General features: G+C 40.1%; 1 protein-coding gene across 4 annotated transcripts in view; it reads right to left on the reverse strand.

Annotated features, from left to right (window-relative positions):
* Positions 1 to 1,469: 1,469 nt before the first annotated feature.
* The window catches only part of LOC119914513 (protein unc-13 homolog B-like), a 76,679-nt gene continuing 54,990 nt past the window's right edge, over positions 1,470 to 23,158 (reverse strand). For 2 of the 4 annotated variants that reach the window (XM_038733854.1, XM_038733853.1), the window contains 28 exons: positions 22,768 to 22,842; positions 21,453 to 21,672; positions 20,957 to 21,184; positions 20,693 to 20,834; positions 20,268 to 20,437; positions 18,248 to 18,363; positions 17,488 to 17,651; positions 16,911 to 17,061; positions 16,653 to 16,721; positions 16,131 to 16,220; positions 15,796 to 15,933; positions 15,492 to 15,622; positions 15,166 to 15,251; positions 13,777 to 13,903; positions 13,484 to 13,580; positions 13,095 to 13,238; positions 12,595 to 12,672; positions 12,267 to 12,344; positions 7,841 to 7,929; positions 7,577 to 7,723; positions 7,145 to 7,268; positions 6,977 to 7,030; positions 6,772 to 6,849; positions 6,066 to 6,213; positions 5,797 to 5,853; positions 4,938 to 5,030; positions 4,663 to 4,822; positions 1,470 to 4,018 (listed from right to left, as the gene is read on the reverse strand). In XM_038733854.1, the coding sequence (XP_038589782.1) occupies positions 3,739 to 4,018; positions 4,663 to 4,822; positions 4,938 to 5,030; positions 5,797 to 5,853; positions 6,066 to 6,213; positions 6,772 to 6,849; positions 6,977 to 7,030; positions 7,145 to 7,268; positions 7,577 to 7,723; positions 7,841 to 7,929; positions 12,267 to 12,344; positions 12,595 to 12,672; positions 13,095 to 13,238; positions 13,484 to 13,580; positions 13,777 to 13,903; positions 15,166 to 15,251; positions 15,492 to 15,622; positions 15,796 to 15,933; positions 16,131 to 16,220; positions 16,653 to 16,721; positions 16,911 to 17,061; positions 17,488 to 17,651; positions 18,248 to 18,363; positions 20,268 to 20,437; positions 20,693 to 20,834; positions 20,957 to 21,184; positions 21,453 to 21,672; positions 22,768 to 22,842 (3,534 nt within the window). In that variant the 3' untranslated portion in view covers positions 1,470 to 3,738. The remainder of the gene's footprint in view (positions 4,019 to 4,662; positions 4,823 to 4,937; positions 5,031 to 5,796; positions 5,854 to 6,065; positions 6,214 to 6,771; positions 6,850 to 6,976; positions 7,031 to 7,144; positions 7,269 to 7,576; positions 7,724 to 7,840; positions 7,930 to 12,266; positions 12,345 to 12,594; positions 12,673 to 13,094; positions 13,239 to 13,483; positions 13,581 to 13,776; positions 13,904 to 15,165; positions 15,252 to 15,491; positions 15,623 to 15,795; positions 15,934 to 16,130; positions 16,221 to 16,652; positions 16,722 to 16,910; positions 17,062 to 17,487; positions 17,652 to 18,247; positions 18,364 to 20,267; positions 20,438 to 20,692; positions 20,835 to 20,956; positions 21,185 to 21,452; positions 21,673 to 22,767; positions 22,843 to 23,158) is intronic. The other 2 variants (XM_038733856.1, XM_038733855.1) reach the window with 1 other exon arrangement.

The following is a 23,158-nucleotide window of genomic DNA, read 5'->3' on the forward strand; positions in this document are numbered from 1 at the left end:
ACGCAATAAAATGTGGAACGAGATCATAGGTACACAAATTGATCTGAAAGATCCGTATTCCCATTAAAAACCCCGCATACAAACACTAAGAGCTGAAATCAACATAAGCATCACGGGGAGGGGTGACAGTCGTTAACGGGAACAACACATTTTTAATTAGGGTTAGACCCGATGATTGCCTTCAGGAAGAAACTCTGACCTCAACAAGAAACACTAAAGCATGTCTTGTGGATCAATTTCCAGACCAAAAAAGCTTTAAAAGCATTCCTGGATTGTAAAAGAACATATTGCATTTCATAACATAGTGGTGGTATGAAATCCTTTTGCCTGTTAAAGGAGAGTTACCAATAGGAGACATCATCCTGGCATTTCTGATTTAATTTAGTGAGCTATGATTTCTACTAATTTTATGCAATAAATAAATGATATCCAAGTGTGTGAGTGACTCTGCCCAAATAAGGAATGTCCTAGCTCTACAAAGCTAAATCTTGATATATTATACTGGAAAAATCAACTCATGAAAAGTGTTAACCAAATACATCATTAGTTTGTTTTACTCACTTTTACTCCAGTTATATTGCCTGTGCTCATAAATACTTATGAATACTACATAATCACCCAGAAACATGTAACAACAACTGAAATATGATACACTGCTCAAAAAAATAAAGGGAACACTAAAATAACACATCCAAGATCTGAATGAATGAATGAAATAATCTCATTAAATACTACTTTCTTTACATAGTTGAATGTGCTGACAACAAAATCACACAAAAATTATCAATGGAAATCAAATTTATCAACCCATGGAGGTCTGGATTTGGAGTCACACTCAAAATCAAAGTGGAAAACCACACTACAGGCCGATCCAACTTTGATGTAATGTCCTTTAAAACAAGTCAAAATGAGGCTCAGTAGTGTGTGTGGCCTCCACGTGCCTATATGACCTCCCTACAACGCCTGGGCATGCTCCTTAAAGTTGTTGGAAACAGCTGCAATGAAAAACTAAAAATTTCATGCACTTCGACTAGAAACCCTCCCATCACTGATTCCATTTTAAAGGGTCAGTTCACCCAAATTACAACAAAAAATCGTATGTCTTGGTTTAGACATACTCTGATGGAAGTGAATGGAATCGTGTTTGCGGTTCTCAGCATTAAAAAATACAGAAAAATTCAGTAGTGTAGTAGTTGTTTGTGTGTTTAAAGTGACAAAAGCAGTCAGATGCAAAGATAAGTTATAGCATGGTTTGCATGTGATTTAAAAAAGGAATTTGCTGTCCAAAAACTGATGAAAAATATGTTGTGTGACACACAATTAAAACTTTTAACATGGCATATTTAAGATTTTCTTAACCATGCACTTGCATTGACCTTGCTGAAATGAATGGGCTCATATTCAAATCAAATCAAATTAAAAATCAATGTCATTGTACTGGGGAACAATCAGGCGGACACATTTATAGATACTTCTCATATACTTTATACAAAATGAATTAAATCGGAATGTTTACATGGTGATAACATTTCAGAGCAGTGAGAATAAAAAGAAGACACCACAAAAATACAGTTCCTGTGACTAATATACTGTACTTGTTAGCTATTGCGATGATTTAGTGATAGTGCAAGGGTTAACAAATTTAGAAAATATATAGAAATAAAATAAAAAGATCAAGTCAACACTTGTAACTTGGCACAAGGAACATGTATATTAAAGTATGGCTATGAAACATTTGTCCTCATAAACCAATAACGCACATTATTCACAGCGGATAAAGTACTGTAACAAAGAGGAATGTGATTTTGTGATCGGTTTAAAAATGTGCACACACATGATATTCTAGCAACATCCGTCCTTCGTGAAGAGTAACATTTTAATATTCTTCCATCAGTTATGAACATATTCACTGGCACACATCTCATTGTATATGACTCCAGTCCATAACACTGAAACATCTCTTACAATAGTCATTCCAAACTATTAACAATGGTTAAGGGAAACATTTACAAAACATCAAAAGGAACATAACACTACATATTAAAGAGACTGCAAAGAAAACCCCAGTCTAGATATAGTTACGTTTGCAATATCAAAGATAAAAAGTACAAAATGATAAGGAACATCACTTGGAAAACATATTTGACATCATTTTGGGGAAAAAAGTGACCAATTCCTCATTGCTGAGAGCCAAAAGAAATACAGGGATTAAAAAAAACAATAAGGCCACTCATAGGAAGAGAAGAAGAAAAAAGAGAAGGAAGATACATGTAAACTATAAGTAATTCTAACTCAGCAGCTGAGCAGCTCGTGTTCAAATGTTCAGATATCCTTTTTGGAAGAAAAAGTTTTTACCTGAAAGTTCAACATGTAATATTTCTTTACCAAAAATGGAACAATTCTTAAAAGACCGTTCTCACTATTGTCCGTCAGGGACACGAGTCGCCAGCTTTGCTTTTTACTTCACAACAAAAACGGGCTTGTCACTTTATTCTGAGGGCGAGTGTCTCATCTTGTGAACGCGCTCTTCAGCTGAACTGCGGTTTTGTGTGTACAACACTGCAGCATTCAGACTAACCACTGTGCAAATTCTCAAACTGGCTGTTCTGGCAAACACGTCTGTTCAAAGCAGTAAACGACATTTTAAATCACGGGATTTCAAAAGCACAGTTAAAAAATAAATACGTATAAAAAATAAATAAAATGGCTGCACCATCATGGTTACACTAGGCCACGTGAGCCACGAGTTGTTATTGGTGCCAATACTTATAAATACAGGGTTCACCTGTTCACGTACAGAGTGAATTGGCCTCTTTTTCCACAAGGTTTTGTATTTAAAACATACTGTTGCTGATTTTACTACTTAGATTATATGCTGATAATATCACTGTTGTCTTTCCTGGTGAAACAGGAATGGAAACTTAACATGGCAAGGCACATTTAACTGAACAATGCTTTAAAGTAAGGGGTAACATCAAGGTTGATTAGTTTAAGTACCTTGTCTTGAAACACTAGCTAAACGAGATTAACTTGTGAAACTAGTACGATATTTCAGCAGCTTCACTTCCACTCTATCCAATAAATTGTAAAATACTAGGACTGTCTCCTCGCTACCAGTCATTCATTCACTAAACAAAAGATCCCTTTATGAGATTCACATTTACTCAAACCGTCACAGTGGAGCTATAGGGCATTCAAAAACTTTTTTACTTCACATATTCACATTTTGCAGAGTGTAAGGCATCAAACACATGGCCACGGTTTCAAGGGTTTAGGTGGGGTTATTGCACAACAACACACACTGGGGAGGTGTGGGAACGTGTTTGGCCCTCCAAAGGGGCCTCGCTTTCTTTGTTCCCTTGAGGCTGCGGCGTGCGCACTGGTAAGGAGGGGGGTAAAAAAAAGTTATGTGACTAAGCAAGTGGTCATTGCCTAGTGAAACTGCTGATGAGTGTAACGTTTGAGTGAGCCGGCTGCTATGTGGTTATGTACTGTACAGTGGCTCGGTTAATAAGTTTAGTGTTTGAGGAACATGTAAAAGTGAGTTTCTCCAAAGTGTAAAGGTGACAGGGTGTCAGTGAGCTTGGCAAGGCGACACCAAACAGTCAACGGCAGCTAAGACACGTCAAAGGTCTAAAAAAAGAGTCCACCTGGCCATCTACGGAAAATAATTCACATGATCTCCCTGTCTCTTACTGGGGGATTCGTAGACCTTCCATCCTCCTTCTCAAGCTCTCCTCATCTGCCCTCTTCGGCAGAACGAGTCTCTGATTTCAGCCTCACAAACTCCTTGGCCACGTCGTCGTTGGAGCGCTGGGAGAGGATTCGCATGGCGGTGAGGCCTGTGTCGTCCATATGGATGCGCTGGCCAAGCGGGAGCCAGCAGTTGCCCTTCCCCGTGATGTCTCTTAGTTGTATCACAGCCAAGCCGACCACTCTGTCGGCGCGGCCAAAACAGTAGTCTTTGACGCAGATCTGCAGCTCGTAGCACTCAAAGCCATCCTGGTTACCCAGCACACTGTGGACAGACAACAGAGAGGTCACTCAACAACAGCCGTCAACTAGCCAAGAATTCTTCTTTCAAAATTCAACCTTTTGTCAGACTGTGGCAGCAATTATTTTTTGCTATCATATATGCCAAAGAATTTAGAAATTTTTGCTTGAAAAATGACTGAAACAAAAGCAGTTGCCAATTACTTTTCTGTCAATCGAGTAATTGTTGCAGCTCTAGATTAATATAGATTTAACATGAAATCCAAACTCAGAACCAGCAGCAAAGCATCACCGATTAGCCGAGTTAGTAAACATTAACGTTACTGATGTCACATTACGTCTTTCTGGGTACTGAAGGTCAAAGTCTTCAAATATCTGCTGCCTCTTACAGCCAGTTGGAGTTACTAGTGTGCAAATTACCAAGTTTCCTCGTGTTTCCACACTGTACATGTTTAATGTAAATAGATGCGGTGTGAAGACAAACAATTACATAGAATAGTTTCACAAATAATAAGGAAAAAAGTATTAAATAAGGTCAAGTATAAAACATTTTGCAAGGTCAACACATCTGTGTAACTACTAAATAATAAAAGTTTATAAAGATTTCTGTGGTAGTTTCTTATTTATTCATAAATATACAAAAGCAGGCCAAGCTGTTGCACTACTTACAAATGGAAGCTCTCGTTGAACTTGGGAGACCAGCTGTTATTCTTGGATTTGGTCTGGAATTTGCGTTTCTTGTCGCTGAGGTGAGGCCCGATTATGCTGATCTCCACGAAGGGTCGGAACATGCCGGACGTCTGCCATTTTAAATCATTCGCTCCCACAACTAAACACGCCGGTGAGTAAAAAAAAAGTAGACACACAAAGAGGAAGAGGATGATGAAGACGCTAAGCTAAAAATGACATATATTTAGCGTCATCTTATAAAACCACAAACAGACCTTTGACGGTAACTTTCCGTTCCCCACTCCCAGGTTGAGTGTGCAGCTCAATCTGGACATTCACCTCACCTATCGGCTTGTCCACGCCTGAACCTGGTTTGATTAATGCACACACAGACACACCAGTGAGCTTACATTTGGCCCGATAAAGGCAAAAAAGAAACTTTAATTGATAACGCAGAGTCAGTATTAGAAGCGGGATACAGGTGGAGAGGTTGGGTTAGGGTCTACTAGTGTTGTAGTACTCCAGAACGGTCTTGGTCATGAGACCGGTCTTTAAACCACATTCTGATGGTCTTGGTCTCGTCTCAGACTCGACCGCATTTGTACTCGGTCTTGTCTCGGGTCATTGAGGACCAGTCAAGACCATAATTTTGGGAATATCAGTAAATTGCTCTTGCATTGTCTGATTTATTTGTTAACATCCTAACTTTGACTGGATGTAAAACGCATCGCTTCAAATGCAACATATAACCCTAAATAAAAATGTGTTGTTACCGTAAACGACTGTCACCCCTCCCCCTGATGTTAAGCATGGAAAAGGAGTGTTTGTATGTGGGTGTTTTATTGGGAATGTAGATCTTTCAGATCAATTTGAGAACTACCTATGATCTCGTTTCAAATTTTATTGTGTGCCATGTAATGTGGGGAACTGGTCTTGGTCTGGACTTGGTCTCAGCCCCTAAAAGTCTTAGTCTTGATAAACTCTGGTCTTGGTCTTGACTTGGTCTCGGTTTGGGCGGTCTTGACTACAACACTAGGTTCGACCTACCCACCTTTGTGACAAAACCAAAATGTAGAAAGAGGGAGCAGGCGGGGAAGGAGAGGAGGGCTGGCAGATGATCGCAATGAAACCTACCCTTGCTGGTCTGTATTTTTTCATTGGGAGTTAACCTAATACCCTTTCCATTGTGCACTGGCACAGAGGCAGCACAGGAAATAAAGAGAAGACAACAATAACATGTCAACATAGTTCAGCATCAAAAACACTGAAAAAAAATTTGAATCTTAAACTTATTCAGTGAAAAGCTTTGTTTATCAAACACAAACACATAGTGCCCTCTCCTGGTCGACTATGGGAAATGCTTTCTTCCTTTAGATGTGTTATTAGGCAGTGGTCTGAACTACCTTGTGCATGCTGGGTGGTCACATAGGTCTTGATGAGTGTGTCTGTTGTCTGAGTGTAGAGGGACAGAGCGTGGCGTAGGGAGGATAGCTCAGGACTCTTCTCCAGGAACGCCTTCTTCAGCCCGTTGCCTCCCGCATGGAAGTATTGCTACAAAGGAAACAGATAGCGAGTCAGCACACCCACATCTGGATGCACAACTGGAGGTCTAATATATTATGGTCAAAATATAAAGAAGTATTTTAAACTGTAAAGAAAGCTGGTTTGATTTATCCACCCTGGAAGCTTTGATGGTTTTGGAAGTGGGCGTTTCACTTTGTATAACAGTGTTCCAAGTTTTACAGTGAAGTCGACTGTGCATTCTGAACACAGTCAACCACTGAAATAACAAAATAAGATCCAAGTTGAAAATGATCCAGAATGATCCTTTAATTCTTAAAGAAAAAGATCACCGTATTTCCTGGATTTAGCATTTTTAATAATAATAATTTTAAAAAAACTACTCCTGCTTTAGAAATGTCGCCCCTCATTTCCTTCACACGCCTTCCTTTTTCGTGGCCTGTTAAAACAATTAACTTGGTTCACAAGCGGCTTTCAAAACCTTTCAGGGTACTTGATTAATGGATGAATAGTTGAATAGTTGATGAAGCTAATTTGACCCGTCTACCTTGCACCCTAATGAAACCAAAACCTGCAGTATAAACTGACCTTGATAGTGTCCAGTGCCACATCCATGACAGCGCACTGCCTGGGAGACAGGCTTTTAGCCTCCCCTGCCATGTGATCCTGCAGGTCCAAATGATGAGCGAAGAGGTGAGTTAACACCACAAAAATAGGTTCACACACTCTCAAGAAGTCATTTTGTGGTTAGAGCTTGGTAAATTTAACACAGTGTAAAACATACTAATGATACCTTGAGTTTAGAGAGCTGGCCCAGTTCTTTTGCAGCTGAGAGAATCTGTGCACCCTGGGGGGAAAAAAATAATTTAGTTGCTGCTCTTTTGCTGTTTTATTTCTGCACTTAAAAGTCAAACCACTTATAATGGTTTGATTTGACTCATAATGCTGAGTGTGACCTTACAAAGGTATCGTTGCCCTGTGGCAGTACAATAGTCTTTTCCAGGCTGCTCATTACGATCCTCCACAGCTCCTTGAGCACACGCTTCAGTACAGTTTTCTCGCATACGGTGGCGAACAGGGTCAGCCTGCAAACACACGCAAATACGTATACACACAAGTTGATGGGACACATGCACCCCAGAAAGTGCTGGGGTGTGTTAACCTTAATTGGTGCTAGTATTGTTGAACTCTAACTTAAAATTTTTGATTTTTACCAAATGTTTAGTGAAGGATCAAATTCAGGACAGAGATTTAGGACACAGAAGAAGAAAAAGACAAAAAAAACTTGCAGAAAAAGAAAAATCAAACAGGGACAGAAGTAAATGAAAAGACGGTCATATCATCAAACAGTTCGCAGTGTAATTCACAGTGTAATTCTAGTTAATCCACTCACTTTCCATCCAGAAAGTCCATGAGTGGCCGTAGCATGTTGTCAGAGTCGGCCTCCGCCTGGTTTTTGTTGCTGGCATTGAGCTGTCCTTTGATCTGGTACAGCAGAGACGCCATCTGTCGCATACAATCATTGATCCGGGTCTGGAAACTAAAAAGAAAAAACATGATCATGCAGCACAAATGCATGTGTGGTTACTGACTGAACTGTAAATATGTGTGTGTGTATGTGTGGTTGTGTGTCTGTTTAGGGTCAGGGTTAGGCTACCTGTTCCCAAATGTAGTGCTGAGCTCATCCAGGACATTGTTCAGCTTCACCTGCAGGTCGTTCAGTAGGTCACTGGCCTCAGTGTCCATCTGAGGAAAGGCAGGTAGACAGAATCCAAGCAGTTTGTTAGTTCTAAATAAAAGTTATAAATATTTCAACTCAAAAAACTTGTGCGGAGAAAATAATTATTCTCAAGAGAGTAAGTATGTGCCACCTCTCCTCTGAACACTGACAACATGGCGCTCTTTAACAGCAGTGCAAGAAAGGCTTTCATCCTTAGTTGTTTGAAGCTTTAGGCCTAAATACCCCAAATTATCTTTGAACTTCTTAGAGCTGCACTTCAACGCAAAAGCGAGAAGTTACAATTTGCAGCAAGAATTTAAGATTGCAAAAAGGACTTCTATCACCAGCAGTTTGTGTGTAATTCACATTATGATGAAAAAAGAACCACGACACAGCCGATCTGTCATACTTAGAAAACTGATTACATTTTAACACGTACAGCTGAAATCCCCCACTCTTTTGCCAGCAATCTCCAGCTTTCAAAAGGAGCACGTTAAATGAGTTCAATAGGGCAGGACATGTGTGTCATACAAGTAGTGAGTCTCACTACTTGTATGACAGGGGGTGGCGGTGTTGGGAAGGGAACAAGTGGGAAAAGATCCATGAATTACCTCCAGTATACCTAAACCAGGTATACTGTGGCATCATCTAAATAAGCACTGCCTGCAGGGGAGCCAGGGCCATTTGGATGAAGTCATGGTGTGGCTCATTAAGTCAATGATCCAATGGCCTTTTGATTCATGGCCTGTCAGGGTCGCATGGCACCATTAGTGAGGAGAGACTGAGAGGTTTCTGCTATTCAGCACAAAGGGAAGGCTCCAGGGGAAGAAAAGGCGACTAGAAATGGATTATGTTCTGCTTGTAATGTGCTATATGTGTTTTGTTTTGCCTGGGAGCCTTTTTTGGGTGCGTGGGGATATTAATATGCACAGGTTAGTGCACCTACACTCACCTTCTTATCTTCAAATGCATTTTCAGTCTGTGACAGCGCAGACAGGTGGAGGGTAAACACAGGACAACCTCAATTAACTTATATAATAAGCCCATCGGAATTTGATTTTCATTTACATTAAATGTGAAACTACAGAGGATCGGTGGCCATTATATTAAGTGCTGTGGCAGCAGATAAACCCTGGTATGCATGTAACCTACCTTTTCCACTGGTGCGTCCATCTTTGGGTGGTGGGAATGTTTTGAGATTTTTAAAATAAAAATAAAAATAAAAATTATAAAGCTGTAAAAAAAACTATAAACTCCTGTTCTATACTGAAGGAACTACATGATCAAACAACCAGGCAAAAATAAACATCATCTACAACATCAGTTTTCTTTTTCTGTAAACCACTTGAAATTCAGATTTAAAGAATAACACAAATACTGCATGTTTTTCACAGTGGAAAGCATACGCAGTATTTGTAACCTTGGCGCCCACCTTCTCTTCATCAGTCTATTGCAAACAAAAAAAGAGTTGCAAAGAGAACACAAATTAAAGAAAAGGCACAAAAAAGTATATAAATAATATAAATAACTTTGGTTTCTGGGGAAATTGAGTGACCAGTTTTGAGGAGAGGCTGGGGAAAATGGCACTGAAAGAAGGGTCAAACTAGAGGTGGAACACAGATGATCTGAAGGACTGCACACAATAAACTCAACCATGATAACCACACTTGTTTTAGTGGGCATGAGTGTCACTGTGATGTTGCTGGGAGTAGGAAGAACAGGGCGCACAAGAATGGCTAGGACTCTAAGAATGATAGGTTAAAACCACTTTAGACTGCAACAAACCTCAACCTCAATATTCTCCCCTTCTTCCCCTACTTCCTCCTCCTCCTCTTCCTCACTCTCCTCAAACTAGGTGAGGTGGTAAAGAGACAACACAAAATAACACAGCTTATCAAGCTTCTTTTCTTTCTTTTTTTTTTTTTTACAAGTGATGCAATATTTAATATCCGTAAGTATTGAGAAGAACATGCAAGTATATGCAGTCATGTATCACAAAACATGTATGCATATACAGTGAACTTGCCTGTATTTTATTGCGCTAGAAAAGAGAGGAAAAACAAATTGTGACTTTACTCTCCCAAAAAAATACACTTTCGTTAATTATGCCCTGCAATGCAAAATACAGTAACTACATGTTTGGTCAAAATTGAGTTCAGACCTTGATTTAACTTTCTGTAAAAATGATTACGCCATAGGATTATTTTACTCTGGGCTCAGAGAGGCTACAGCTGTGCCACAAAGAGACACCGAACTGCACAACTACAGCAAGTGGAAGCTAACTGGTGAGATAGCCACGGCTAGCCTAAGCTAAAGCTACAGTTAAATGTACCGGCTGATATTTCCCTATCTGTTATCTGTAAAAGAAAAGGACCAATTTTGATGCCTTACTGACAGCGAACTAATCACGGTAATTCAGTCTGATATTGCACATTACTAAATGAGGGAGTAGCTTATTGTCTCAGTGGATGCCATCTCAGTTTTCAACTCTAATAGATTTCATGTGATTTGGTGTGGTTAAGTTACCTTTAAATAACATAATTAAATGTGTTAAATTGTTGGTTTATTGATAATATAAATTTCATTATAAATATCAATAGTACTTGGATAGACAGGTATCCAGCTAGCAAAACAGAGATAATGTACATTTATTTCCTAAAATATATGGATTGTAAATAATCAAAATAGTTTTTTTCCTTAAACTAATTGGTTTGAATGGACAAAAAGGTGGTAAATACTGCATTTACCACTTTGAGAAGAATATCCTACGGCAAAGTCAAGTATCAAACAAACAAAACCTTCAAATAATTTACTTCCTAAATTGTTTTCAGTCAGAAAGAAGCTTAAGGGGGAAAAAAAAACCTAACTTGTTGCACTGACAAACCATGGTTAGACAATACTGTAATCTGATCCTCGATCACTAAATCACCTGCTCTCTTTCTAATGATTTCCCTGTATGTTAACATGCCGCCCACTTCTACACACAAGCTCTTTTGATCTCTCAAGGGAGCTCACATGTAACATCATTTCACCTCCGCCCCTCATCATGACATGATGATCATCTGACTCAGGCAACGGCAGTAAATGATGTGCAACATAATGTGACTTCTCCGCACCATGAACCGCAAAGATAAAAGGTCCAAATCAACCAGGTTCAAGAACACGAACACTGAACAAAAAAATCCAACTAATTTATTACCGGATGTGCAATTACCCATCAACAGAAAAGTTCACCCTGAAATTCTTCTTTCCTACATTTTAATGCTTTTAAATTCTAGGATTCAGCTGTGTATCCTCTTGAGTAGGGATAGTAGAGACTTTTGGTCGGGTTGGCTACGTAAGACTCGATCTACTGGTCGCTAAACTTCAGTTCAAACTACTTCTACTGAATTTAATCTGCTATCATCCACAGTACCCACCAGAGCCTTTGCTTCCTCATCCTCAGAAATGAGCTGCTGTTCAAGCCAGAGGAAGACGGGGACATAATCAATACGGTGGAGTGCTGCACACCATTAAACTGATTAAAAAAGCAAAACATGTACTTTCACGTGGACAAATATCTGCCCGGCTCAGACCGAGATGGACACCTACCTCCTCCCCTTCTGCCTCCTCCTCCTCCTCTTCCTCCAGTTCAATTTGCTTTAATCGTAAAGTGAACACACAGGTTGAACCTTTGGCTACAGTGTCCAACAGCTACAATCTTTCAACCAACCAAGCACTTTCTAAAAAATATTACACTACAGCTACAATAGGACAAAGGCCTAAATGCAAAAGCATGGCAGGAATTCAAAGTATAAGGAGGTCACAGCTATTGCTATTATCACAGAATCTATTGAATGTCCTGACTGAAGCTACACTAAGGACACTAATACAGAGGACATGAGTCTCTGTCTCAATATTCTCTAGCCTACTAAGCGGCACAGCGTCTAATGTCTGTCAGTATTGATCTATGGAAACGCTTTCATTGACAGCGTCCCATAAGACATCAGGATGGCGTATATAACCTTTTTAACAACCCGAATGTATCATAAAATAACATTCACAGGATGAACAGCTTCCACTATGGCCAGCACTAATCCGGCACTACCAGTCATCTACTTCAAATGGCCTGAACTATCGCTACTGCACATACCCGCGCTTCCTCTGTTGCAATCTGATACACGAGAGACACAAATACAACAGATGTTCAAGCACGAAGCCTAAAATATCAACTTTTAATGGTCGAGTGAGAAATCTTTAGTTGATTGGTCATTTTACATTGTTTTTAATAAGGCATTAACAGTACCATACTGGATATTTTCATACATCCAGCATGATGCTGTTAAATGAGTCTTGTCATCCACACCTTTGTCTTTAGACTTACCTGTTTGGCACCCATCGACTCAAACATCTTCTCCAGCTGAATTCTCAACTGCTGCACATTATTCAACAGGACACACGGCTGCGAGAGGACACAGGAAAAAAGAGATAGACATAGTGGATGGAGAGATTACACACATGTAGCAGGGACTCTAAAAGTGAATGAAGTGACTGCTATGTAAAATATCTTTGATTGGATGGAGGATGTACAGCAGGAAAACATTCATTTATACATAAACCAAAGCAGTGACTTTAAGAGGTTTATTGTAGCATATAAAGCATAGAATAAGAGTCAGAACGCGATGACATACTACCACGTGTTGTCAACTTACAATCTTCTCCTTGTCAATGTAAGCAGGAAAACTCTTGGTCAGGATGGCACTGTACTGCAGAAGAACTTTGGCAATAGTCTGCAGAGATAAAGAGGAAGAAACACATTAAAACTTGGTATGGAACCAAATTTAATTCAAAACTATTTAAAAACAATTCAAAATCCAATTACTTATTTCTTGTCTGAAAGATCATGTCTCCCTACTGCACTATTTGAAACATTCTCAAAATGTCCCTTTATGTATTCTCTGGCATGCAGGAAAGTAAATCCTAAAACACAAAACTGTGCTGTCCCTCCGTCCCCAAGGAGGAGAGTATTATAATGTTATAATGTTTCTAATAAAAGAAATTAGTCAGAGACTGCCTTTAGTAAAGTAAAAGGCCAATACGATCATTGATAGTCAATTAAATGACCAATTATAGACATTCTAATTGTTACAAACAAATCAAAACCCTTTGTGATGTACTTGAGGTTTTTAAAAATCCAGTGAAGTGGGATTACCTTGGAGAAGCGGCGACTGTACTGAGCCATGACGTTAGGGTCAGGACATTCCAGTTTCCTGATTATCTCAAAGCTCTGGTTGAGCTGGGTGAAGATGTCCACCACAGAGCAGGAGAACAGAGCGTGCTCAGACGTCTGCTGGAACTGAGGCGGTGAAGGATGGCAAGGGGTAAAACAAACAAATACATGCAAGATACTTAGTTATTATCAATATTCATTATAATGTATAGAATTACTAATACATGCTGTAAAAAAACTTTCTGAGGCCCATGTGCTGATACTGTGCGTGTGTCCATAAGCATGGACTGGATTGATTTCATTAAAAAAAAATTTTTTAAAAGAGGTAGAGGCAGAGGCAATGTATCAAAGGCCAATTTTCATTTTCTTACTCCGTCTTTTTTGTCTCTCTCTAGAGCTCCATGCATAAACTCCATAGACACGTCCTCATTTTCATCCAACCACTGTAGCACAAATTGTAGGAACCATCTACAAAGAAAAATAAAGACAGCCAGAGTTATTATTATTGTTTTGTTTCAAATAACTTGTTGAGCTTTACAGGTGTTATACTCCTGACTAATAATACATGGGTTAGGGGGCAATCTATTAATTGGATCCTCAAAAAAGAGTTTTTTAAAAAAGGAAATGTAATGTTCATATGTTTGAATAAATTAAAAGCACTTACGATGGGTAGTCGGGAACAACACCCTTAAAGTTTGGCAGCTCCTTGACATATTCATTGTGGAGCCACTTGACCTTGAAGTGCAGGTTCATGTAGTCGGTGCTCTTACACAGTCTGTGCTTTTCATGCTCTGAAGACAAAAAGACATCAAGAGCCCGTGAGCTTTGTGATGGGTTTGGGCCATGAGAGGAAAGATAGGATTTGGGTCGTGTCTTATATTGTGTAATAAAATAAAAAAAATCAGGATATCTATGCCTACCCTGCTTTGATTTGGGCCATTATTGTTTTAAACTTTCAAAAATTTTCACACGCCTCCCAACTTAATGGACATGTACTGCTAATTTGCGAGAGTGCACCTTTAAACTTCATCTCACCACCACCAAACATAATCTTAAATTCAAGATTACCGGATAGGTCCATGTTTTTGTAGCCATATGTTTCAAAACAATACTCACATGCCCATATGTGCATGGAATTTGTCCCGCATCACTTTCTTTGAAATCACTTTAGGAAGGGATCAGTTCACAACCAGCAGAACAGAAGGAACCAGTAAAACGACCAACACTGTTTTTAACGTACATATGCACATGTGAGACTTGTTTTACGACAGATTTGAAAATGTGAACCTATTCTATTTACCTAAACCTATAATTTTGATTGTCTTTTTTATTCACCCACCTATTCATGTAATAATAATAATGAATAGCTCAAACTTAACCAGGGACTTGAGTATCTTTTTAGTGACCTACTTAAATTTCAATCTCTCTTTGGCAGTGCTTCCGGAGCAAACTCTCTCAGGACTCATTCCACCTCTGAACACATTTTCCATCACTTTTTATTTTAATGCAGATTGAAAATTAAGTGGCCACCACTGCACTTTAGTATTTGAGACGGATTTCACAGCGGCAGTCTCTGTAAGGGATTCCTCTTGAGGACAGGGCTGGGATAAAAGCCAAACGCCTCTAGGGACTGGTGGTACTGTACAGTACAGCACAGCAGAGATGAACCACAGAGAGGCTCCTGAGAGACATAAGCAGCTTTCAAATCCTGCACAGTCATTATTTCGCTCTTTCACTTCTTCCATGCCACTGTATCATTTTTAACCCAGAACGTCTCTTCTCTTCTTGCCATTTCCTGTTTCAGAATCATACAATAACAAGTCTATGGTATAGCTCTACAGGATACTGCAGAGACACATTGGGGGAGTTGGAAGTGGGAGCCAAAGACACTACCTACCTTTTCACACAACTTTAAGACAATGTTTGGTATTAGATCTGGATGAGACGGGATGGAGCTGATGATCATTACCAGCAGCCAACAAGTCATTATGCAGAATTGATGACAAGTGACTATGAGTGGGATAATGGATATCTGACATTGAGTGTGACTTACCCTCCATAGCATACTTCATGTCTTGAGCAAACAGCGTCCACATGACCTCTGCCGACACCTTTCCTACATTTAGTTCTTGAGGGAATCTGAGAGAGAGGCGGCAATTTGAAAAACTTGTGACATGAATCTACTGAATTCTGAGACTAAACAAACAAAAATTTAATATCCCTGAGTATTTATGATTTTTGCATCCATATTAAGTGTTCTGAACATTTGGAACTCTCAATGCAGCAGAAACTGCACATGGAGAAACATGTTTATGCTCATATGCATATCCTGCCATTTTGAAGGAATAAAGGCAACGGGAGTGTATCCCCATTACTAACTGGTTGAGCACAGGTGTGTAGGAGTTCCTGTCCTCTTCAATGATGGAGACGATGAGCATGATGAGTTTGGGCCAAAAGTCCAAGTTCTTGATGCTTGGCCCCTGCTCCTCCAAAGGGAGCTCCTCTTTGTTCTAGATTAGAAGACAACACAGTCAGTTGCCAAAAAGAGAAGTGATAAAGTCTAAACACAATCAGTATGATGGGTTTTATGTTCGCTTTAGTAGACATGAAGTCACTGTCATGCCTGGCAGTCAGGCTCATAGCAGGTTACCTGGCACAGTTGGATGATTAGTATGTGACTCACCACGTCGACAGGTTGGTACTGCCTGCTGTACAGCTCCTGGCAGTTATTGAAGATGTAGTCGTAAGTAGAGTTCAGGCAGGCCTTGACACAGTCCCTCACCACCTGACTGGCTCTGGGCGGAGACTGCAACTCCTGGACCTGAACAGCAGAAGGAGATAGCAACACTGGCAGTGAATGACCACAAACAATCATTTAACGTACTTGACAGCAGGGTAATTTGCAATGAACATGGCCAAGCTATGGCAAATCTAGCTATGATAACCATTTGCCGAGATCCCACAGAGAGCCAACTACAATGAAAAGAAAGATACATCACATGAAACACTGTTAGCTACCTTCATCCTAAAGAAGGTGATGCTGGTTAGAAGGTCCACGGTGGATTTCAAATCCTGCAGGCGCTCCTTGCTGCTGGCAGGAAAGTGGTTCTACAGACAAAAAGCAGGTTTAATTTAGCTCAATTTACTAGATTCAATATAACTGATGACCATTTCAAGCGTTTGGTACATCCACTTTATGCTCACCACTCTTGTTTAAGGCTATAAATTGGATTGCTCTAACAGTCTGTACTTGTTTTTATTTAAAAAATTCATATATTTGACATTAGATTCAAAGGTTTCCCCTGTAAGCGCTTCGGTCGGTGGTGTCATTTGCGTAACATTACGTGAAGCAGACACCATAAATAACAGTGGTGGTAAATAATCCATTCTTTTCTGAAAATGCATTAATGAATCCTCTAAATTCATGAAAACAAGTGATTACAGAGGTCTGCATGTCGAGTGAAAATAACTATCAATACCGCTAAAGCAACATCAGCCATCAATGGCAGTGATATTTATTTAGAATAATCGAAGTCTTACCCTGTACGTTGAGAGGTCAATGCGCAAGGAGTTGTGCAGCTGGTCTAAAAGCTTGACAAAGCGTTCTTTCTGTATGGTGAATGGAGAAAAAATAGAAATGATGAGAGATTGTATTTATGTATACATACACAAAAATGCGAGAGAAAGACAGAGGCTGTATGTGTGTAAGTATGTATATGGGACGGAAGAGACAAAAACATATTTAAAATACTTGTTTGTGTGTGTTTGTGTGTGTTTGCAGGCTAAAATAATACAAACCCCAAAATTGGAGGCAGCAAAGCGGTCAGAGGCTGACACATTAGTGGAGGCAGTTGTGTGGGCATAGAAGGCATTGATATTGGCCAGCAGGGTGCTCATCACTGCAGGAACCCCGGGACACATGTACTTGGACGACAGACAGGCAAAATGCCTATAGAGAGAAGCACAATGAAAGCTTGATAAAGACCTGGGCAGCAGGCCTCCTTGTCCTCCTATTTGTATCTACTCACACCTACAAAGATGTGACACAACGTGAACAGCCGTGTCCTCTCAAGGGTCTTGTCCTATTGATCCATATTAGAAATATAATTTCATCTACTCACCAGCAAGCTGGCACGTTAAGGCTGAGGGACAGCCCATTGGAGTGGGCTTTCTGTGAATGATGGGCCTAGCTAACAGGCATCTGTATGGAGCGTGATTTCACAGAGACACATCCATCCTCAGTCCATTTAGAATTGACTTTCTTTCATTTGGAGGCCAACAGGAATGACAATGGCACTGAGAGGCACTTTGATATGAGAGCTAAAGGCAGAAAGGGAGGGGGGGAATCGGGGTGGGGGGCATATCTCAGACTCACGTCATGGCCTGGTAGATTGACTCAATCCCATAACGCATGGCAAACTCATCGACTATTTCCTGTGCCACATCGTCAAAGTAGACTTTCCACGCATCGTCTCCATGAGCTTCTGGGATTTTTACCACGCCTTGGCCAATCACATCGGTTGAGTGGTGGAACAGGTTCTGTAAGGAACAGAAACATTTTGTGGATGTCATGTTAGGATGAGTATGTGAAGGTTTATGCTCATGGGTACTTCTAACTTACTAATAGGATATATGGGGTGAAGATTTTGAGGGGGTAAAACCTTTTGGCCTGTGTTATTGTGGTATTGTCTGTTTTATAAGCACAGGCTGTTTGCCGTAAGCCCTATTCAAAATTTGATTTGGTTTTTCAGGAAAGAGGGGGGATTATGTAATTGTAAGGGCAGCTAAAATCAGTCACATCTGCAGAGAATACGCCAAAATATTCCAGCATTGTATTTATTAAATGCGCATTACAAAGTACAATACAATACAATGTATGTATTGCATTTTCAGAATATCAAGTTAACTAGTGGAAAGAAAACACTCTTAATGTGGAAATGTTTTGGTGAGGTGACATGCATAGATGTAGCAGACAACCTCATCATTTTAGAGACTGATTACATAGAAACATCACATTCAGCTTGGTCATTTACATTACAGATGGCCGTTACTTTACTGATACAGTCCTGAAAACTTTAGCCTCAAGTGATATCCTTAACACAAGCACAACCCATGGAAGCTGGAGAGTCAAATACCTCATGCAAACACATGTACTGCACATGATATGGAGCCACTTTCTCCTCTCCTTTGATCTCCACGTTGATTTGGAGGCGAATGGCACCTGACACGGCCGACTTGTCTGTCCTCTTCTCTGTAATTAAACACAAATACACACATCCTTGATTCATAACTCCAATCCAAATCTGTGACAAGGGGGCATACGAAACCAGGTCTGTTAACACAACAGTAATTGCAGATTATTAACATGGCAGTTCTATTGTAGGGGGTTCTGTTTCTACAGTTTGATGGCAGTGCAGAGCTGGCAACGCTTATAGAAGTCCTCCAGCTGATAGTGAGGGAGACAATGGCTGTGGGCTGTATGGATCTGTGCCTGATCGTAGAAGACACATGAGCCGAAGCTTCTCTGGAGGTGGAGTGCTTGGCGGCTCACCCCTGCTATTTTCCCTGACAGGCACATCATTAGGGGTAATTTGTACATGTCGGCGGAGCGGTCGATTTCCGACTGGAGTGCCGCTACTTGATAATCACACACCAGGAGGAAAAAGGGGGGCAGGAAGGAGGGCAGGGGAGTGGCGCTTTAGAGTTACCAAGCTAGAGATGGAGAAGAGAAAACGTTGGTTGAAATAGATTGGGCATCTTATATGACTGATCATTAATTTTGCTCTGAATTCTAACTCCTAATGAAAAGAGTATTTTATTGATGTGATTATCAGAGGGATATTAAATTGATGTCTCAAGATTAAAATAACAGCAGATCTGTAGACACATTCGTATTCAGTGCCATACTCACCTAGTGGAAAATAAAGTCAATTTTAGAACTTTAGTCAAGTAGACACAAGAGATACTTTGTGCTTAAGAGCTGAAAGTCTCTCTTAAATGTAACATGAATGTAAAGATGAGGGGTGCTTTAAAGAGATCAATACAATTTTACATGATAATGTCTGGGGTGGGTAAATCTATCAATTAACTTCTTTAATTATGTCCTTGGTTATGATTAGGGATCAACATTAAGTTGATGTCTGGGAAAAAAACTGTTTGACAACACAGGAGACAGATTTTATTAGGAAAGTAATTCAGAAATATAATGCAGTTTGTCTGTATGTTGAAAATAATCCATGCTACCTTTATTTGAGCTTTACAACTTTGTGCTGGTTATAACCAGTGTACAATCAGGCCCTGATAGTGGCTGTATGCAGGCTTCATTCTAATGAAAATATCTTCATACCCAGTGGATTATTTCTGGGGATTATAATGAAACAAGTTTTCCCCCCTGAAATGACAGCATACAGAATAAACTTGCCAGGGAAAGCCAGTATTGTCATGCAGGCCAATAAGGGCCTTGAGGCCACTTCTTGCCTGTATAACAAAAAAGCGGCTGCAGGCAAAGGAGACGTGGGTAATGAGGTCCAAACAAATCACTGACTGGACTTGCTGAAAACAAAACTCTTGGCACCAAACAGAAAGACTGTACGCCTCATCAGAAGCAGATCAATCCTTCATTAAGAGAAAGTAATGTACAATGAAATCTAGGTTGTTTCTGGCCGGGGAGATAAAGCCAGAGGTAGAACTAAGCAACACAGACATGGTAAATGGGAAACAACATGTAGCATCTCATGATCTTATAGCCCCCATGATAAAATATGTTTATATTGTAATCTCTTCATGAGGATCCAAGAGGTTGTGTTTCTCACCAGTACACCACCAGGAGAAAAAAAATGGATCCGTAACTCTTACTGCCTGCAAGAGTTAATGTTGTAGCAGTTATTATATACTTTTTATATTGTGTACTTTCTTTGCCTGTAGGCAAATATGTAGACACCAATATGTCTACATTTTTATGTATAAAATGCTATTACTTTGCTTTCTACAGGTGGTGCAGAATCTGCACCTCTAAATGGTGATGAGTGCATTTGTGATTGACTTATAGCCTAGTTCCATTAAGTGCTTAGCATTTAAAAAAAAATCCTCTTCTGGTATAACAGATGGTATACTTCTTGCTGTACAGAATGTCCATAAACAAGGCAGCATACTGACCCAGGTTGTACCAGACGTCCATTTCTCCGCTCAGCGTTCGAACTTCAATTATAGTCTGGCCCAGGAAATCATCAGATTCCCTCTTCAGACGCTGCTTCACCCTTGATTTGATGTCATCGTCCTCGTCCCACACACGCACTTTAATACGGTCTGAGGAATTGTGGCACTCACTGGCCAAAAAACAGTGAATGAAAAAAACAAACATATATAGTGAAGTACAGTATAGTACAGGATGCAATTTCATGGAAAATAATTGAATTGGTAAAGTGTTTATCAAGAACAAGCATGAATGCAAAGAGAGTTCAAACTTCAGACAGCTCGAGGCTAGTGTACGCCCTGCTATTATTTATAGGCCTTCGCACAATTAGAAGGAACTTTGCACATTTATACACACATTTTACAACCAAGAAAGTTTGGTGACTTACAAGTGGAACTTCTCCTCCCAGACAGGATTGAGGTTGCCATAAATTGTCTTTGTTCTCTTCTTGGTCTTGCCCACCTGAACAGTGACATATGGATCACTGGATCCTGTTTTGTCCTTTGCCTGAAGTCCTTGGGCACAAACCACTATTGCGATGATAGAGAAACAAAAGACACAAGGAACAACCATTAGCATTAACAAGTGTCACATATGGTACTGCTAAGATTGATGCTAAGCTGTGGTTGAATTCATCCATTTACTGGGATACCTGTGATGGTGATCTTGGCTGACCACTTTGAGGTGCCGTCCAGTACACTCTGCTTGATGGTCTTCATCTGCTGCGCATGGATGGCTTTGCTGATGACATACACTTCCCTGATAAGTTCAAAGATTTCAGGTTTGTTTCTTTCCCTTATCTTCATCCTGTCCTTCATGGCCATGATAATATTCTGAGTTCGGTCTTCCGCTCCATGCTTGGAGCTCTTCTCCGCAGCACCTAAACGTTTAACAAAAATGTACACAGCTTTAAATCTATTACTATCCTCCTGTCACACTGGTAGCAGTGCATGTAATGAGATAAATAAGCTCTTAACAAAATGAAAGCCTGTCAATGCGAGGAAATATGCTTAACCAGTTGTTTTGACAACAATTTGGTGAAACTGCTCACAATCCTCAGCAAACTACTCGCGAACCTTTGTGCCTACCTCAGCATTTCTGGATCACTCATGTCAACTTGGTTTAAAGGTTTTCTGGGCAGTACTCACGCTGTAGACAGTCAGCATTCAGCAGCTCTTGGCACTTCTCGTGGCACTTGACCCCACACTCAGTGCAACGCATGCCTTGGCGGGCTATTCCCCACAGCAGCCCCTCACACTCATAGCAGTATGTGGGCGTAGTGGCAGTCCACACCTCAAAGTTATGCGGTGTAGTGCAGGATATGGGGTAGATGAGAGCCTGCAGGGTCTTCTTGTACACATGGTTTTTCTACAGAAGGGATAAATTTAATTTATGTGGAATTCCTGATTCAGTTATAGTGATAAAATGAGCAGAAAATAAAGAAGGCATGGTGCTAGGTAACATACAACACCTACAGCACCACCAGTAATGCGAAATGTGCCCTAGCCTGTTGACAAAGAGGGACACCTTAAAGGGTAACTTGGATGTTTCTCAACCTGGAGCCTATTATCCCATGTTTTTGAGTCCTTGGGACTAATTGGGACATTTTATTTGAAAATGGGCAACGTAATCATAGCAGGCAATTGTGAACTATCAAAGTACGTCCACTAAAGTGCTTGTTTTTACCAGTGACAAGCTTAGATTGTTACAGTGTCTAACAACATAGTAGAAAGGATCACCACAGAGATAGACCTTTTTTAAAAGAGTAAGATCGTTTTCGTTTCACCTGAAACAGTCGGTATGTCGCTCTCGTCAAAGCCACCAGACTCCTTTGACAAAATCAGCAATTTTACCTCACAGATCATGGGAGTTGCTGGTCTACTGCTGCCTCGGTAGGTTAGTTTGTTTGTGATATTGTGTGACTTTGTTTTTGTTTGTCTGTGTTATTGTATAGCTTTGGTGTTTTAAAATGTTAAAAACACCAAAGTCACATGAACACAAACTAACTGATCTTGGCAGCGATAGACCAGACAAGTAAAATTACGTTTTTGTCAAGGGAGTCTGGTGGCTTTGACAAGAGTGATATAGGGACTATTTCTTGATAAACAAGAAGAAACCTACTCTTTAAATAAAGGTACATCTCTGTAGGGATCTTTCCATTATGTTGTCAGACACTTACAATAACAATCAGAGCTGTCAGTGGCAAAAACAAGCACTTTAGTGGATGTACTTTGACAGGGTGCAATTGCCCGCAAAGATTATGTTGCAGCCCTGTTTCACTGCTGCAGATTGCAGTGCGCTCACTCAATACCGGACCAATTTCAAAAAATGTTGTCCCAATTACTCATGGGAAAACTCCATCCGGGGTGAAAAATACTGAAGTTACCCTTTTACGAGCACTGAAATTTAAAATGAAAATATTTTATTGGTTAACTGTGGATGTCATCATGGTGTTATACTCACAAGCTCCTCATCCTTGATTGAAGACCGTGCAGCCATAGCAGATGCGATCCCTGCCTTCCTGGCTTGGACGAGAGACTGAACAACAGGTGACAAAGGACAAAGGAAAAAAAAGTTAGCATTTATTAAACACATGTACAACCCACAACCAAACACACCTTGAAATATTACTATAACGATGAAGGTCAGTATGGTTAAAAAGGTGCCCATTGTAAGGTGGTGAGTAGGGTTATAACAGTATTTTTTTCCAATGATGAATTCAGCTAACCCATGTGAGTATTATTAGTTTTAACCAAAAAGTGAAGAGGATAATACTAAAAAGGATAACGTTATTCCAATATCAACACCATAAAACAATAACAAAACCAGTAGCCAAAGGAGTGTTAGTATAGTA

The sequence above is a fragment of the Micropterus salmoides genome, unplaced genomic scaffold (assembly GCF_014851395.1).
Source record: "Micropterus salmoides isolate LMB-PRFRI ecotype aquatic unplaced genomic scaffold, ASM1485139v1 Ms_hic_scaffold_20, whole genome shotgun sequence".
Lineage (NCBI taxonomy): Eukaryota > Metazoa > Chordata > Actinopteri > Centrarchiformes > Centrarchidae > Micropterus > Micropterus salmoides.